General features: G+C 40.1%; 1 protein-coding gene across 4 annotated transcripts in view; it reads right to left on the bottom strand.

Annotated features, from left to right (window-relative positions):
• The window catches only part of PlexA (plexin A), a 418,994-nt gene that overhangs the window by 62,285 nt on the left and 337,386 nt on the right, over positions 1 to 19,323 (bottom strand). For all 4 annotated transcript variants that reach the window (XM_069324085.1, XM_069323905.1, XM_069324026.1 and 1 more), the window contains exons 3-8: positions 16,211 to 16,393; positions 15,467 to 15,595; positions 7,210 to 7,440; positions 6,821 to 6,983; positions 5,223 to 5,431; positions 4,895 to 5,020 (exon numbers count right to left, since the gene is read on the bottom strand). In XM_069324085.1, the coding sequence (XP_069180186.1) occupies positions 4,895 to 5,020; positions 5,223 to 5,431; positions 6,821 to 6,983; positions 7,210 to 7,440; positions 15,467 to 15,595; positions 16,211 to 16,393 (1,041 nt within the window). The remainder of the gene's footprint in view (positions 1 to 4,894; positions 5,021 to 5,222; positions 5,432 to 6,820; positions 6,984 to 7,209; positions 7,441 to 15,466; positions 15,596 to 16,210; positions 16,394 to 19,323) is intronic.

The following is a 19,323-nucleotide window of genomic DNA, read 5'->3' as shown; positions in this document are numbered from 1 at the left end:
TGGACACGCGAGGTGTCAGATCCAACTGGAAGGAAGGCAAAGAAAGCAGTGTCACTCCTTGACAAAACAGAGCCAATCCCTGAACACCGGATGAATCGGGACGTGCTAATATACATCCCGGAGGTCCAGACACACCATCCAGGCGCCAAAAGCAGCCGGACCCAAGACAGAGTGGACATCTGAAAGGAGGGGCAAAAGACCCATGGGATCATACAGGGCAAGTCCAGTATGAATCACAAATCTGTCCAGTCCTGTTTCGGAACTAAAGACAGGCAGGAAACCCACTCCAGGCTGACCTGACAGAGCGCAGGGGAAGAGGCCCATCCTGCAAGCCCCAATCCCCCCAAAGGAGAAGGAAAGAAGCAACACTACCGCAGGCCGGAGGAAAAGGACTTGAATTGCCCACAAATCGTGGGACCAGGCAAGAACAAACAGAGTGAGCCTCCCCCCCCCCATCACCCCGCCAACAGGGCGATCAGTGAAAGGGCCGACGACCCTTACGAGAGCCCAACAAACTCAGAGCAATCACTGAGCCAACGACTCTGCAGGAGGGCCAGTCCCGAATCTGGCACTACTGGCTTACGACAACCGAAGGAACCCTGAGACCTGGCGCGACCCTTCCAGACAGGACCTCCAGGCGCCCCCCCCCCCCCCCCACCCTGGAGAATCTACAAGTTTGATATAGACGGTCAACTAGACGAAGCTGCCTGTAGAAAATGCACCACCGCAAACTCTGCAAACAGCAACAGACAAAAGGGGATAAAAAAGAAGTCAGGGCCCAAAATGACTCGAAAAATTAGGACGAGCACCACCTGTCAGCACGCAAGACGAGAAGCGAAGAACAAACACCGCCTCCCTCAGAAACGGCGCATACAACTTCAACAAGGCAGCCAGTGCCCGAGCTGCCGAAGCAAGCACACCAGACACTGGCCTGCAACCCAGCTCCTCCCCACCCACCACAAGCCAGTCCAAAGACAGCACACACACGGAAAAGAAACACAAGATCGAAGCCAAGTACCCATGGGTGCCCAAATCCTCGGCCACCAGGGATGCCAAAAAGGAGGAAACCTGCATGTGAAGCCGCACCTGGCCGACATCATAAGGAAGGATGGGGGCAAACAAGCACGCATTGAGGTGCTCCAACTTGCCCTTCAGGAAACCTGAAGGGCCGTAGTCAACTCTCGCTAAGTGCGCAGTTTGACAGGACGAATGCTAAGCCCCCCAACGAAAGAAGAGGCAGTCTGCCAGCCAGGAAGACTCCGGCACCTTGCAACGCACCCATTAAGATAAAAGAGGAGCCGAACTCAAAAGGCGGTGGCTTCATTATCAAGGCATAATCTGGGTCTCACAGGAGGTAAGCCAAAAGGGCCTCCCACACCTTCCTTGGTGGGATGCGGGAAGCCAAAAACCTCCAGAAGGAGGGAACCAAAGAACCCAAGGGAACTTGGAACCGAAGCCGGGGAGGAGTCTGACTTGTAACAAAATGGTACAGGGAGGGGATAGGAAAACCTCTCCCCCTGTTACAACAAGCCCCACACTGAGGGTACCAAATACCCAAGCAAAGACAAGTGGGGGCCCAGGGCCCCCAAGACAATGCCTCCCCAGCCTCGGAATCCTCCACGTCAGGACCCGGGACTGAGCCATCCTCCAAACTCTCTGCCTCTTGAGAAAAAGCAGAGTCCACTGGAAAAGCAGGAATGAAGGGGGGCCCGCTGGCATGGCCCAGGCAGGAGGACCATGCTTGAATGCCTCTGCCGCCGATCCGGAAGGGGCAATCCCCGAAGCCGCCCGAGTCTCACTACCAGTATAATTCAGCGGGGCAGCTGCGGGGTATCCAGAAAAGCAACCAACCTCGCATGCAACGCTAAATCTGCCTGCACCCGAATATCAGTCTCAGTGGACTGGGTAAATGGAGTACAAGCAAAGAACACCACTCGCAGTACTCTGGGTCATAGGTGTCACTGACCCTAACAGGCCGCAAGGCGGAGGGAGGCAGATAGTGAGTGTCACCCTGAGACAAGGGGACAGAGCAAAGTTCATACTCACACAAGGCGAGGTGGGACTCAGAGGTCTCCTACACTGGACCACTAAGCCCCAAAGGGAATTTCCAGGGCCCTTAGGCTGACTGCTAAGGGAAGCCCAGGCGAGGTACAGCTAACCGGCTATCCCAGAGCTATCAAGCAAGAGATACTGCTAACCGGTTATCCCAGAGTTATCAAGCAAACAATTAAAAGCTGAACCCCTGCGATGTGTGCAAGCACAGGGACCTAGTGGAGGGCCACCAAAATCCTACAAGTGGTCCTACTGCCACACCAGGCAGACCACCACCAGGCAAAACAAAACAAAAACAAAAGAAAAATCCCGCAAAAGCATAACGTTTCCAGGTGAACAGAACCTGTCGCTATGCGTATATCTGACAGCTGCACAGTACCTCGCGCCCCAGCCGGTGACGAAACTACCTCCTACCTAAGGGCAAACAGGAGTAAGAACCTCCCCAGCTGAATCCCCAAGGGCGGGCTATCACCAAGCAGCGACAGAACCACATGGAGTTAGCTGCTCCTGAATGGCTCATGGAAAATAACCCTGAGGCCGCAAAGGCAGTACTTACAGGGCACCTCGGGAAGGTAACCCTTGGTGCATGCAGCTCCAGTACTCTTGTGTTGCTTCAAGCTCACATGCCACCAAAACAGAGCAACAACACTGCACTGCAGCACTGCGCAAAGAGTGGAGCCAGAGCGATCGCCCGTCACCAACACAACAGCCTCTTGAACTGAGGAGAGTTGCCAGCATGGAGTTCTGGGACCCCCCACCCCCCACCCCCGGGAGGCAGGGGGTTGTGCAGATGGATGCGCAGCAGTTGTGGGGAGTTCTGTTTGCAATTTTTGATCAGCAGTAGTTTGTTTTGAGATTCCTACCTTTCTGGGTGCCTGAGCTGATAGATGGCAGACAAAGACTGCTTCCAATTACACAGGGGTGTCTTTAGGCCATTGATCCACGTGCCTCTCTTGAGGCAGCCAGGTTCTGGCTCTGGTCCTCGGTAGGCTTTGAACTCCTTCGATTGACTTGCCACGGTCTAATATATACATATTAACATATAAGGACCAAAGAGCCAAAGCTCAACCCCCGCAAGCACAATTAGGTGAGTACATATCAGCCAGGTATAGCTCCGGGGAGCCGCAGGGGCTCTCCACAGAAAAAGAACGTTTTGTTGATAAAGAAAACAGCTCCTATTAACTGGAACTGATGGATAATGCAATAATTAAGAGATGCAAGAACCTGTTCAACGCACAAAGAAGAAAAATAGTAGTAAGACATGTCCACAAAGTGGATATGCAGCTGGTGCCTTTATAGCATTTGAGAGTAATACATAACACAAATAATAATGAGTAAGTATGTTATTATGCTCTATTTTGCTATATATCATATAAAAACATTGCCCAAAGTTATTATCAGCTACTTTCAACAATGTCCAAACAATATTTTTTTTTAGGGGAAATATTTTTTTTTAGGTTTTTAGTTTTTCCCTCCTTTGTTTATTATTTGAATTTGTTGTACCCTTTACATCCTGGAGAGTGTATACCCATCCCTAACTATGTGAAGACACAATTTGTTGTACCCTTTACATCCTGGAGAGTGTATACCCATCCCTAACTATGTGAAGACACAATTAAATTGGTCAACAAATAAGTCAGTCACAACTCTCAGAGCTTGGGACTTGGAATTTTTTTTGGCTGATTTTTTCACAGACTTCAAACTCTATTTCCTTGTTTCTTTAGGTTGTTTTGATGATTAGGGACCAGATTAGGGCTTTTTTACTTATATAAACTATACCCTAAATATATCCCCTAAATCAGTATAATTATTATAATTATCCCTATATTTTGTTTTTTTGGGGGGTTATTTTTTTTCTTCATGTCAACATATTTTGATCTACAACTTCCACATATTTGAGTATGAATACCAGACAATGTTTATTAAAGCATGCAAGTAAATTCATGAATTATATCTGCCTTATTCATTGTCGATAACTTCAACTTCAATTACAGCATATCTATTACTAGAATTTTAACTTACTTCATTATCCAAAGATCTTGTTTCTGACCGATTCTCACCATTTTTACATATAGTGTGCATAGTTGTCTGTTCTACAATCCCAATAGAATTGATTTTTCATAAACTCAAAACGTTTGGAATTATAAATTTTTATTGTCTAAATTTGTGCATATTTCAAATGCCATATTGACAAAAAAAAATTACAGTAAACTATACTGAAAATCTATATTCTAAATATATGAAATTGAAGATCATATGCTATTCTGAGAGCATAATAACACCAAATGAACAACTGGTGATATTTTATATTTTTGCAGCTGATTTCAAAATCTGAAGTTTTTAATACTCAATTTTATAATTATTTTCTAGTTTTTCAAGTTACACTGGTATCATTTAGACAAAGTTGGACCATTTGCCTAATAGATTATGTACGAAACATTTGAAAGAGTTTCAGAAAATTTAAAAACTGAGCTCAAGGTGACGCTTCATATGAAGTTTTGCGCAGTTTAGGGGTTCAATTTGAAGAGAGAGAATTATCAAACGAGACAAGGCGTACCTCGACAAACCCTTATGAATCATATGTCATAAGCCATTGTCTAAGGGGTTTCTAGTCCTATTGGCTTTTCTACCCTTTTTCTTTATTTCACCTTAAAATTTCACATTAAAAAAATAGCTTTGTTAAACAAAATTCTTCTAAGTTTCTCAGTTGCTGTAATTCATCTACTTATGTTTTCACATGGTACTGTACCCCATCTTAGATGCCTCATACTCCCTGTAATGCTGATGGGTATCAGCATACCATAATACTTAAACACAAGCAGTAATATGATTTAATACTTACAGCAATATTATCCACCTTCACTTTGATGGATTTATCTGTACCAGAAGACACCAAAATTTCTTGACTTTCCACAAATGTGATTCGAGGACAAAAGGACGGCCCGCTTCTGATGCTTGGGCCAACACGCTGAAAATATGTCAAGTACATCAAACAAAATGCATGCAAGTTCAAATGTGTTTATACAACACCCTGATACAGTTCTGCTTACCCATCTACATTAACACATTTCTTTATTGCTCAAGTAGAAATTGAAGTTAAAATTCATGCAAACCAAATATGCTCTCTTTGAGTAGGAATACATGCAAGTATAATATTTAGCAAAACTTACATTAACGCCGTTGACCAACACATCATTTCTGCAATTTTCAGCAGAGTCGTGTGTGCACCTGTGCCCATCAACACACCAATCACAAGGAAATGGAGAGGAAACGCACTCTGTACAGGAGCTGTATGTGTTGCAGTCAAAGAAAGTGAAATTAGTAGATACAAACTCGGGTCCCTCAGACTTGCGGACAGACAGCTTGGCCGTAAAATGATCTGCAAGGCAAGAATAAGCATACATCAGTAAGGCAATAAAATGAGTATGAATTATGAAGACAGTAGCACATACTAATTTTATTATAGTAAACAATCTTTTATATAACCTTCAGATAACCAACATGCCAACTTCCCATATAGCTGTATAGTACTGTTTGTCACGACTAGGTTATGTTCAGCTCTCACATCTCATTAAATGTTTGGTCAAAATAAATATTATATATATTTATTGACTATAGATGTTTTAACCCTCACATGACAAAGATATTCAAAATAGAGATACTTTGAGTACCTGTACTCAAGGTGTGAGTATAGGTACTCAACATGCACATCGAGGTGTGCATGTTTAAAAATAGTAGTTAACGAATCAAATGGGGAAAATCCCTTACGGCAATTGGAGCCAAGGAGGAAATGGCAAATAGTGTAGTTGTTAATGCACATTTTATTTCCAATTAGCAATATATTTACCTGTATGTACTGTATACAAATTATAAAAGATAGCTGCACGAGATTAAATTTAATATTCCAGTCATAAATATTTAAATAATAAAGTGTTGTATGATAAGCAACAACCTGATAATGTAAAAATTCAATAGTTTAAAAGTTTGTTTAGACAGACTAAAGCAACAGGTTATTATACGTGGATCCTTAGCCAAACATCAACAGATGTTTCATAATACCTACAACTTGTGCTGCCTAACACAATATAACTGGAGTAAATCAATCAATGCCCAATGGCTTGAGACAAGGATATATTACAAAGGAAAGGTTAGGTAATCAGGAGAAAGCCCTAAGCCAGGAAGAGTAAATTTTGCATGCTACAGGTAAACACACACACTGCTCTGACCAATGTTAATGTATCAGATGCAAAGTAATCATCAGTATTCTTCCCTGGCCTTATGCCTCTTATTAGACCTAGGTTAACACATACTCTACTGACATTGTTATGAATGATGGTGACAATGACAATCATCTCGAGGTCAGTGGGGTATGTATGTAAGGTATTTGGGTAGTTGAAAAAAAAAAAATTTCACTTGACTAACGGTAATATGACAGTAAAAGCTAATGTTTACCCATGATGTTTTAAATCTAAGATTGATTACTATTTTTGTTGTGCTTACTGATAAGTGAAGCATCTATTTCCTCTTCTATCCTGGAATTTTTGTTGTGGATACTTTGGCTCAGGCTATTTTAGCTTGATGAACTTCTGTTGGGTTTTGAAATGTCCTTGGCCAAAATGTACACAGCTAAGAAATTATAGGTTAGTAAGCCCTACACTAAATTTTCCTAAATTGAAATGCACTTGTCTGAGACAAAATAGCTTAGAAATTAATCTTAGAATTTATTTGTTTACAATTAACAAATACTAAACATATCGATGAGACATACGTTCATTCTGGGGTATATCTGGTAGCATGTCATTTCTTGGGGTTGTACAAGACACCCCCTGGGCTGTGCGCTTAGCTTCTGTGTTCAGGTCTTTACCCATGGCACTAAACACACACTGGAGAGTTCCCTCAACTGATGGTAAGTTGTCAATCATCAAGGACAGCTGTTTAAATACAGTAAAATAATATATAAATACCATTTTCACAGGAATAAGTAACTTATTATATATTTGTGTTAAAGACCTTTCATAATATTGGACTTTAGTATATACAATACAGTATATATAAATTAATAAATTTCATGTACAAATAAACTTCAGCAAATTAAATGTGTACAAAGTGTTATGCAAAAATAGATTAGAGGATAAAAACCCAACATGAACAACTCACTGTACGAGCTGTGGTCCTCTGTAGCTTGTCTGGCATAACCTGTGTGATGGTAGTGCAGCGGCCAGTCTTGTAGCTAACCCAGTGCTGCGGGTCCTGGGTGGCATCGCGGCAGTCACGTCGTAAAGAACACTTGTTTTCTAATGAGCACCATCCACAATAAGGATCCCTTGCACCCAAGCACTGATTACACCCTTCATATATGCTACATTCCTGAGCCTTCACTTTAGAAATCTGCAATAGTAACAATTTATCAATCAGTAATACAGTACATTTTTTTTTTTTTTTTTGCAGGGATATTCCTGCGCAGGCCCTAAGCCTCTGGCTGGCCCACTAAAATACAGTACAGTATATATACTTTATATCAAAATGGGAATTGTTTTATTAATACTGTACAAGGTGAGAATAACACAGAAGTCAAAAATGTAATATTAAGATGCAAACATTCAAATGTGGCAAAAGTATGAGGACTGATCGATTGTGAGCGAGTGAGTGAGTGAGTGAGTGAGAGGCTTTCGTAACAATTATGCAGTACACTATGTAACCCTCCTTATCTAGATCAATGTATACTGATGTCATTTGTGACATCAGTATACAGTAACATCATTTGAGAGTCATGTGTTAATGAGAATTATATTTCTCCTGTCCTTTACTTTTTAAAGTGGGATTGCATGGATTTTATAGACAAAATCATATTAACATTATCAAAGATTTGGCAACACCTGCCATTTGCCTTGTCAAAGGGTGGCAACAATACTCCAGCATTTTACAATTATCAATAGCTAGTGGCATTAAAAACAGTGTACAGTACCTGTATTAATTACATTACATAAATTATAATAAAATAGAGTGGATAGATTAGGTAAAGAATGAAAAAAAAACGAGTCGAGACAGTAGTGCAGTAGTGCTTCAGTGACCCTGTCACTGAAGCCACAACCTTCCTCACAAACTGCCAAAAATCATATATATATTGAGAGATTTACATAATTTACAACCATGTAGCTCCATGTAGGGAGCCGGTCGGCCGAGCAGACAGCACGCTGGAATTGTGATCCTGTGGTCCCGGGTTCGATCCCAGACGCCGGCGAGAAACATTGGGCAGAGTTTCTTTCATCCTATGCCCCTGTTACCTAGCAGTAAAATAGGTACCTGGGTGTTAGTCAGCTGTCACGGGCTGCTTCCTGGGGGTGGAGGCCTGGTCGAGGACCGGGCCGCGGGGACACTAAAAGCCCCGAAATCATCTCAAGATAACCTCAAGAAGATGTAGATCATATTACATGATTGTGTGTTATCTCAGCTAGTCTTGTACCCTATGGCTGCTGTGCACTTCTGTGCACTGAGCATTTGTATTTGCCTATCATACAGCAAGTATATCATGTCAGGTGTCTATGGATTGAGATTCACATGGGTATTTCAGAAATCATTTGTGTGGTGATGTATGATGCTTGGTTATACTAGAAGAGAGCAATTTAAACAACTAGCTTGTATATTAATTGGGGAGAAGGAAGGGCTTCACCCCAAACTCTGCTGTTGAGTGTAGCGGGTACCAGCCCGGGTCGCTCAGTTGACTTGACCCACCCAACAGTCACTGATAATTCCCTGCCTCTCTTCTCCCCACCACACCAGTAAAGCCCAGACTTCAGCCAATCAAATGCTTGTGTATGGTTGAAACAGCAATCTGATTGGTGCTCTGTTTGTATGCTTTTACTTAAATGACTATAGTGTGAGACTGCCTGCTCTAGCTTCAGCTCTCCTCCTCATTCACTTGGGAACTGTTCAAGGCACAAGAACTGTGCTCCTTTCAGCTCTAGAGGACTGTCACAACTGACTTGTAGCCGTCCCAACAGCTGCAAGTACTCATTCCAGACACCTCCCCATTCATTGATGACAGCAGAGCATGCTGAATGAATATGCTGTACTGTTGAGTGTGTAAATTTTATTTATTTCATGTACATAACTGATTGTGATTTTTTGCGACTTAATTGCAACCCAGCGAGCCTGGCAGATGGTTTTTGACAGTTTGGTTATCCCATTCAAAGCAAAATGTCCCACGGAGTGCTGGCCTTCACCATGCATGCATTTGTGAATGAATTTTCCAACACTTCAGTCTTTACATTGTGCATGTAATTTAATTTCCCGAGCATCAAAGTTGAGCTCCAAATTGTCTTTTTGCATACGACAGTGGTGTTAGGCAGCCGTTATGGCTGATGTGGTCATTGTTACCAGTGTTAAGGTTAGGGTGCAATACATCACCTGGGTATCATCGTCAAGAGACGATAGAATAATACTGTCGAGACAGTACTGTGTAGATTTACCTAAGACACTTTGTAAAGTAGGGACAATTATCCCATTTCCCTGTGTATATATATATATATATATATATATATATATATATATATATATATATATATACATTTTTGTTTTATGTTCTAATTTTAGTGAATAAATTTGTATGTTAGGCAAGTGGTGTTTCAGGAAATCTTTTCTCCCTCATAATGCAAACTTTTGCCAACTCAATCTCAAAAAACTGGATACTCTGCCTATACTAGCCCATCATAAATTTGATGTTACCCATTACTCTGATCTCCCTGCACCACCAGGTAGAGATCCAACCCGACCTATATCTGACAAGATCCCCACATGATCTTGTGCCGTTGCTTTGGGCATTTTACATTATTTGGTAACTGCTGTGAGTGGCTTTCACACCTGTCCTAGCCAGCTGCGCACAGTTGTGGTTCAACATACTGTACAAGTAATCTCGGACATACAACTTTTACCGTGTCATTTGTTGATCCTAAAGGCAACTAAATGTAGTTATTCAGTGGTCTCTGTTCTTGATTCTCAATCAAGGATCCAGAATTCAATCCCCGGGTGGGACAGAAATGGATGAGCAAGCTTCCTTTCACCTGATGCAACTGTTCATCTGGCAGCAAATAGGTATCTAAGAGCTAGGCAACTACTGTGGATTGCATTACGTGGGAAAGGTCAGTAGTATGACTTAGGTACAGAGACTGTGGATAGTTACCTGTAAGATAGTCCTTAACATCAGTACTGGAAGATGGAATATCATTTGCAAGGGATGACCAGAATGTGGAATGATCTTCCCAACCATGTTAAAGACAGTATCTCTCTCAACCAGTTTAAGTTAAAAACGAAGCACTACCTAATAAATTCCCTGTAACCTACCTTACCCCTCTGTTGTCAACCCATGTATGTTTTTTTTTTTTTTTTCAAAACAACGCTGTTTGAATGTAATTTTCTGCAATAATTTGTAATTGTATTTGTGCTGCTTTTTCAGCCATGTTCCCCCCTCTTTTACCTCTATTTTTATTTGTTCTCAACACATTTTATTCCTTTTACCCATTAGTATTAAGCTTTAGTCATTAATGTTTTTCCTGCCCGAAACGCTTTGCGTAATAGTGGCTTTAGGCATTGTATGTACTAGCTCTATTTATTAATCCAACAAACTTTGTAAAATCTCTTTATGTATGTACCTTACCTAAATAAACATTTATTATTATTTTATTTATTTTAAAATTTTGACAAGTAGTGTACAGGCAATCTGTCCACTGTTATGACTGAGCTAGTCAAGGCCCACTAAGGCTCAATAACTCCTGCCCGAAACGCTATGTGTACTAGTGGCTGTACAAGAATGTAACAACTATTGTATCTAAAAAAAAACTAAGACAGTCAAACTTGAATTTGAAATCACTGGTTTAACTTACATACATAATAATTTTTATTCAAAAAATATACAGAACACCACAGTACTGAGTTTGAATAGTTATACAGTACTAAAACATATTTAGTAAAGCCACTAGTATGCAGCACAAGTTATTAATTTAAGACATTGGTAAAGTGACAAGCTGAATGCAAATTTATCATTTTGAGTATGCAAATGGAAGTTGAATAACTACTGATGGCAAAACGTATCCATAATTTAGAGTCTAGGCTTATGTTTCATTTGAATATCTTTAGTTTGCATGAATTTACATTCTTATTACAATATGGCATATAAGAATGAGTGATTAATAGATAATATCCTATATATGAGATACAAATATATGAAGGCCTAAGTAAATTCAGTTGAGAGAAATAACAGGTGCACAGAGTTATGTGGCAATCTACAAGAGGTTGGCAAATTTGCATAGGAACTTCAAAGAGTTGAGTTGTGATCAATATGTAGTAATATCCAGGTAAAGTAGACAAAGAGTTAGGAAGTAATTAATTATCTGAGATACAGGCACCTCATGATTCTATCCAAGTGTCCGTTAGTGACAGCTAGAATAGTCAGAGGAAAGGGGCAATGCTGTTGCTTCTCCTGCTTGGTAATTATATACACACACACGCTGGGAAATATTATATTCAGATAACTGTCATGTATTAGAGAAAAGTTGTGTGTTAGCTGTCATGTTTATACCTGTAGGTGACTGCAGGTTATTACTTAATGAAAATATTTAATTGATATGTTAAAGAATCAAGCTGATGTAATTGGCAACATTAGGAGGGAAACTGCTTAGCTGCTTTCCTGCTTTCCTGCTTATATTTAAATGCCTCATTGGCACTGTGGATTTACTAGAGGTAGGATGTGATCATCATTCATTCATTTACAGTATTTACCTTTAAGTATTTATGTTCCCTTGTTCAGTTATTATATTGTGAATGCTGGTAATGTAATTTGTGCTCTTACTTATTTAAAGTACATTAGTTCTTGTACTAATGGATCAATCATGGGTAAGTGTGAATATTAATATACTATACTGAGAAATACTCGAGTGTTGCCACCGTTCATAGATTTTTCTAAGCGTATTATTATTTCTTGGTGACCAGTGGTGCTTCTATTTGCCTGTGATTCTTTAACCCACTCATTCCTGCATTCAGAAACTGGGGATATTATTTGGAAAGAAGTCACTACTGATTGGATAATTAGCAAGGCACCAAGGTGTAGGAATAATATATACTGTATATGCCGTTTATCAATACGTAACAAATTTGTCTTCAATTTTATTGGTAATCTTACCAAATTACCTTCCATTTACCCAATGATGACACAATTTTTCATAGTATTAATTATTTTGTGCAAGCAAGATACAGGCAAGCTAGATATAAGCTAAATAGGAGGCCCAATCAAGAACCAAGCTGTGGGGACGCTGAGCCCTGAAATCATCGCAAGGTAGACTGGGGGCCTGAGCCAAAATGTGATAATTAAGACCACCCATAATGCACTTATAGTAATACATGTAACATTTTCATGTAACTTATGGATTCTCATGTTAAAAAAAATTGAGAAAATCTGTAGGACCCATGAGGAGGATTCAAACCTATGCTCTGGGTAATCCCAAGCTCATTAATACATCACTACAGTATGTGATTTCTTGGTGCACTTAAAAAAAAACATTGTATTTCATCAAATTTTCACTTTATTTAGGGTGCTATAGCTTGTACAGTACAAGTTTATTTAATAATTTGATTTTTCCAATGCGAGTCAGCCACTATCAAGACAATCATGTTATATGAGAAATCCTTTGGTACATTTAGTGTATTATACAGAATAAATCCAGACACGTGGAGAGATACTGTACATGATTTTAAGCACATGGATTTTATTTCTTCTAATTCAAGCAAAACTGATTAATGGAAATGTGGACAAGTTAGGTTGCTGTACATACATCATAAATCATCAGTTAATATCATGTTACCCACTTACACTTGAAGAAATGATACTCACACAAAAAGGATGGGAAATTATTATAAGAAAAGTTAGTAATAATTAAGAGAAAATTAGTAATAATACAAAAAATACCAGTAACCAATAAATAAAAATGTTGAAATGAAAAGATTATTGGCTAAAGAACATCAAAGAAGATATAAAGCATTCAGGCAAGGTTAAGAAAATTTATTAAAGACACCAGCAGAAATGTGTTTGTAAAGGACTTCCTGGGCTTCAGGAAATCATCCATTAATATATCTGAGCTGCTCCACTTGGATGCTTCTCAAGGCAAGATCTCAACAATCTTACTGGTTGGCATGCAAGAGTGCCAACCACTCTGGTATGATGCAACATCACACCGATCCCTCTGGTTAGGATACCTTGCATTGATTCCGAGGATCAATGTCCCCAACCAGACGACCTGGTTGGTGGTCTGGTCAATCAGGCTGTTAGACACAGCTGCTCGCAGCCTAATGTATGACTCACAGTACAACACCTGGAGAAAAATTATATAATAACAGACAGACAGACTGGTTATCGATCTGGAAGATCCTGTAAAATGACATTACTGTACTCAGTTTGTATGGTAGAGCCATAGAGATTTTACATGAGATGGTTGGGTTGACTGTATTATCTGGATTTAAATAAGGCTTTCAACAGATTTCCACAAAAGAGGTTTTTCTGGATATTGGAACATACTGGAGGAGTAACAGGGAGGCTTCGAACATGGATGAAAAATTGTCTAACTGACAGGAAAATGAGGGCAGTAATCACAGGCAATGTATCTGACTTGAGAAATGTCATGAGTAGAGTACCCCAGGGTTCAGTTCGTGCACGGGGTAATGTTCATTGTCTACATGAACGACCTACCCTATGGAATACAGAATTATATAAACATGTTTGCTGATGATGCTAAGATACTAGGGAAGATAAGAAACTTAGGCAAGTGTCAGGCCCCTCAAGAAGACCTGACGAAATAAGTATATGGAGCACCACTTGGCAAATGGAATTTAATGTGAATAAGTGTCAGGTTATGGAATGTGGAATAGGAGAACATAAGACCCCCACACAACCAATAAATTATGTGAGAAAACTTTAAAGAATTCTGATAAAGAAAGATCTAGGAGTAGTTCTAGATAAGAACTGTCACCTGAGGACCACATTAAGAACACTATGTGAGGAGCCTATGCTACACTTTCTAACTTCAGAATTGCTTTTAAATACATGGATGGAGAAATACTAAAGAAATTGTTCACGACTTTTGTTAGACCAAAGCTGGAATATGCAGTATGGTGTCCATATCTTAAGAAGGACATCAGCAAACTGGAAAAGGTGCAAAGACATGCCACCAAGTGGCTCCAAGAACTGAAGGACAAGAGCTACGAGGAGAGGTTGGAGGCATTAAATATGCAAAAACTAGAAGAGAGAAGAAAAAGAGGCGATATGATCACTACGTACAAAATAGTAACAAGAATTGATAAAACTGACAGGGAAGAATTCCTGAGGCCTGGAACTTCAAGAACAAGAGATCATAGATTTAAACTAATGAAACAAAGCTGCTTATGCAAGGACAATTGATTCTTGTCCTTGCATAAGTCTTTCACTAACCCCTCAAGACCTGATACTTTGCTACTCATTACTTTCTTTCAATTTGCTGATTATTTCTACATGATAGTTCACTATAACATCTAATTTTGCCAATCTGTTGTGTAGACTGCTTATATCAATGCTTGCTTTATTAAAAGCCCAAAAATCTAGTTCTGTTTTGTTTTATTTCTTGCCAGGGGCCCTCTTGAATGTTACTGTCCGCTCTGTGAACACTAGGGCAACTTTTTCTCCAAAAAATTTTCACTTCACTTTGCACATTCGTGTTATCTCACCTATTTTTCCAAAGCACTACACCTTTATGTTCCTTGGGACACCACTCGCTATCATCAACCTGTACTACAATACTTAGGAATTGTGAAATATCCTGGAGCTCCTCTGATGCAGGTGTTATCACTAAGGGTGTCACCTTTTGAATGAATAAAAAATCTCAACACATGATTGGGTTGGACCTGGAGAACCGTCAGGACTCTGGTGGTCGTCGCCACAACCTGGTAATGACTCTTCCTGTGGTAGTGGTAGACGAGTGGTAGAGGGTTGGAACAAGTTAGGTGAGGTGGTAGTGGAGGACAAAACCGTCAGTAATTTCAAAGCATTATATAACAAAGTGTGCTGGGGAGATGGGACACCATGAGCATAGCTCTCATCCTGTAACTACACCAGACTTTCAAGAATTGGTGAGAGACCTCCATATGGAGACCATTATTAATACAAATATTATAATAAAGCATAAAAAAAACACAAAAAGGAAGGGGGTGGTAGGAGAAAAGCACACAGAAACTGTATTGGAGGGGGACCTAAACATCACCTCTAATGTGTTGTGTGGTTTCCTCCGAGGCTAAGGGTCCCCTTTTTCCAGCCAGTGGTAATCCCTTCCTAATATTATTTATATAATGTATACAGTATATGAATTTAGAGACACGAGATAGGTATATATGTGCCTACCTTATTGCTGGTCATTACGTAGAGATGGTCACCAGCTTTGTCAAAGTACATGTCCTGTCTGACAGGAGAATCTTGGTCCACAACAATATCATCGTACTCCAGTGCATTATTCTGATTCTCTATCACAACCTGATAAAAAATAGTGTTGCTAGCATAAAACAAAAAAAATTATTTGCCTCCTTACTTTCAATTTGTGGATATTAACCTCATTAAAAGTGCAGTTCAGAACATTACAGTATAACTCAAACAGTATTGAAGTAAGATCCTAAAATGTAAAAACCCAATAAGCTTCGAATACCTATTTTTCTATCAGGTGTTTTAATGTACAACAGAAGCAAGTTCTGTATAGACTTGCAAATTGGTTATTATAAATTTATTTAAGAGCAAATACAGCATTTTTTGCTAAATAATTATGTTTTGGTTCTTGAGAAGATGGAAAAATATATTATAAACCTATTCTACTTTTTTATAAACTATTGGAAGGCTAAATATGAATGAACAATCGTCCTTGAATAATGTATACTTGTTTGAATTATAATCTGTTGATAGAGAATTAATCAACTTTTCCAAATAATCTTACTTTCCCTTCTGTAGTATAGCAATGATAAGAACAAAAAATTATTGCAAGTGTCCTAAAACATTTTTTTTGCGACTGATTAGTTTATTACAACAAGACCTGAGAAAAATATGTTTGCAATATCCAATGCAATAGACACCCTTTAAGAACTTGTGTATATGACTTGCCTTCTTGAGGTGTCCTTGAGCAGTACCGAGGAAGACGACGGTGTAGACCTCTGTGGAGGTGGCAGCAACGGCTGTCAGTCTGGTAGGGAAGGTGAGGATGGCAAGACCTTCTACGGGCTGCTCTCCACCCAGTGGGGTGTTAACATCCATTCCACAGAAGTCCTCATTCAGGTCATTAATTCTCTGCAGAGACAACAAAAAGTTGATCAACATGCACGTCTATTTTGATTGCAATTTTTGTCAAGTATCGATACAATTATGGAGGAAATTTACATTCTTAATAGCATAGAAATTGTACATACAGTTTTTGAGCGTTTTAATAATTTAGCAAAGATGAGATGTTTTTTAGTAAACAACCATGTTTCCCATGGTTGATATGGTAACATGGTTTATTTTCTTATTTGTCAATAAGAAACTGAATTGAATTGTCAATAAGCACAAGATGGTCAGAGAGGAGGAGCCCAACACACCATCTAACATATATTAAAATAAAATCAATTTAAGTAAACACTGACTTTCACAATGTACAAACTACAGTTTGTACATTATGACTTCCACACACTTGACTTCCACCACCCATGTCTCGTGCCACCCCTCACCCTCTTTCTCACCATACTCACTCACTCTATACCCTCCTCACCACTCACTCACTCACTCTTCCTCTCTCCCACACTTCCTCTCTCTTCCACTCTTCCTCATTCTCTCCCACTCTTCTTCCGTCCCTGCCCCCTCCCCCACTCATCCCAGACTCTTGTGGTATAAGCCCATCTCAACCCTACTCTGTTCCTACATATTGGAATAGGAACCAAACATGGAAGGGAGACATCAAAACACTGTTGGAGACAAGATGACTCAATTATTGAGATGATCATTTGCATGTGGGGGGAGGATAAGAGAGCAACCGAGAGACAATAATCAGCCTACAAGACGAGCTGAAGACTGCAAAGGAGATGAAAAGCCTCAAAGTACACCAGAATTGAGTCAAGAACGACAAAGAAGGGTAGATAGAAAAATAGAAACGATCGAACTAAAGCTACAAGAATCATACAAAATCCAAGAGATAGGCTGATGGATGACAGCAAAAGGCCATCAGTGAAAGAGAAATCTGAAATATTTTTTCTCCTATGCAAAATCAAGATCAAAATCTACATCTACATCTAGTATCAGGCACCTGCGAAAGAGAGATGGAACATTCACAGATGATAAAGAAATGAGCGAAATACCGAAAAATTAGTACGACACTGTTTTCAGCGTGCCACTAAACACACTAAAGCTTGATAACCCAAATGAATTTTTCATGGATGAGATGCCAACATCAAATTATATATCAGATATCACCCTATCCCCAATGGATTTTGAAGAAGCCATAGACAGTATGCCTATGCACTATGCACCAGACCCTGATTCTTGGAACTCCATATTCATCAAGAACTGTAAAAAACACTGTCGCAGTCCCTTCACATTCTTTGGAGACAAAGCTTAGATCCTGAAGTTATCTTTGATATACTACAAACAGCAGAGATAGAACCACTCCATAAAGGAGGAAATAAGGCAGAGGAAAAAAATTACAGAACTATAGCACTAACATCACACATCATAAAAATCTTTGAGATTGCCAAGTGGTCTCTAGTTGAATAGTGGTCTCTAGAGTGGAATATTGTTGCACAATGACAGTCCCTTTCAGAGCTGGAGAAATTGCTGACCTGGAGAGTGTGCAGAGATCCTTTACTGCTAGAATCCACCCAGTAAAACATCTAAACTATTGGGACTGTAGCGAGTAAACTTATACTCGCTCCATTATCTCATCATCTTAATGGCATAACTAATTACACAAGCTATAATCCTATCCCTATTACAGGTAACGGTTTTTCCACCCTCCTATCTTATTGTGAGGTGTAGTCACCGTATATAAGCCAGCGATTTGAGAATAGCAAACCAGTACAATCTCCAGTCAAGAATGTAGTACTCGGTGTAGGCAGTTCTAATCGACCCAAGACGCTACAGCTTCGACACAGAGCAGGCAGCAGACTACGACCTCATCCAGCTACAACACTCTCCCACATAAAGCTCCGCGACTCCGGCCACACTCAGCTCTCTGCTCTGCTCCAGGCTTCGTCTCAACATCTACGACACTGCTGTATCCAGGACTACTAAATAAATATGAAACTCTCTAAACACTGTGTATCTAATCAACCCAACAACGTAACATAAACGTACGTTACAGGACTAACTAAAACGTGTAAATCTGTACTGTATTCACTTGATCCCAGGCGGGAGATTTTCATAAAAATTTATACAAGGAAAATATTAGAGAGGATGGTCCCATACCTGCACATAGAAATAACACCACATGAGATCAGGAGGCATGGCAGGATGTTCAGAATACCCCCATTGAAAAGCAGGGCAACAGCTCCATACCCTACAATCCCTGAGGGCAGCAAAGCAGTAGAAGCAGAGAGGCAGTATGAAAACAACATAGCAAATAAAGACAAACCTAACCAAAACTGCCATACAGCCACATCAGGAAGAAAACAGTGAAAGAACAGGTGATGAAGCTGAAAAAGGGAGAGAATGGGGACACACAGAATGACAAAGAGGTTTGTGAAGAACTCAACAAGAGATTCCAAGAGGTCTCACAATAGAGCAAGGAGAAGTTCCTGAACTAAGAGTGGTGGCGATAAACCAAGCAGTCTTGGAAGATATTGAAAATACCAGAGATAAGGTTAGAATGTCTCTGCTTGATATGGACATGACTAAGGCTTTTGTACCTGATGAACTCTCACCATGGATGATAAAAGAGGAGACAGAAGCACTTTGCATGTCTCTCTCTATACCTGCTTGATACCTGCTTGATGGGGTTCTGGGAGTTCTTCTACTCCCCAAGCCCGGCCAGAGGCCAGCCTAGACTTGTGAGAGCTGGATCCACCAGGCTTTTGCTTGGAGCGGCCCACGGGTTCACTTACTCATGACAGCCTGGTTGGTCTGGCACTCCTTGAAGAAAACTATCTAATTTTCTCTTGAAGATGTCCTCAGTTCCCACAATATTTTTTATAGTCGCTGGGAGGATGTTGAACAACCACGCACCTTTGATGTTTATACAGTGTTCAATGATC

This window comes from Procambarus clarkii, chromosome 1 (genome assembly GCF_040958095.1).
Source record: "Procambarus clarkii isolate CNS0578487 chromosome 1, FALCON_Pclarkii_2.0, whole genome shotgun sequence".
Classification (NCBI taxonomy): domain Eukaryota; kingdom Metazoa; phylum Arthropoda; class Malacostraca; order Decapoda; family Cambaridae; genus Procambarus; species Procambarus clarkii.
The sequence above is the reverse complement of the archived record's forward strand: the minus strand, read 5'-3'. Positions and strand labels throughout refer to the sequence as shown.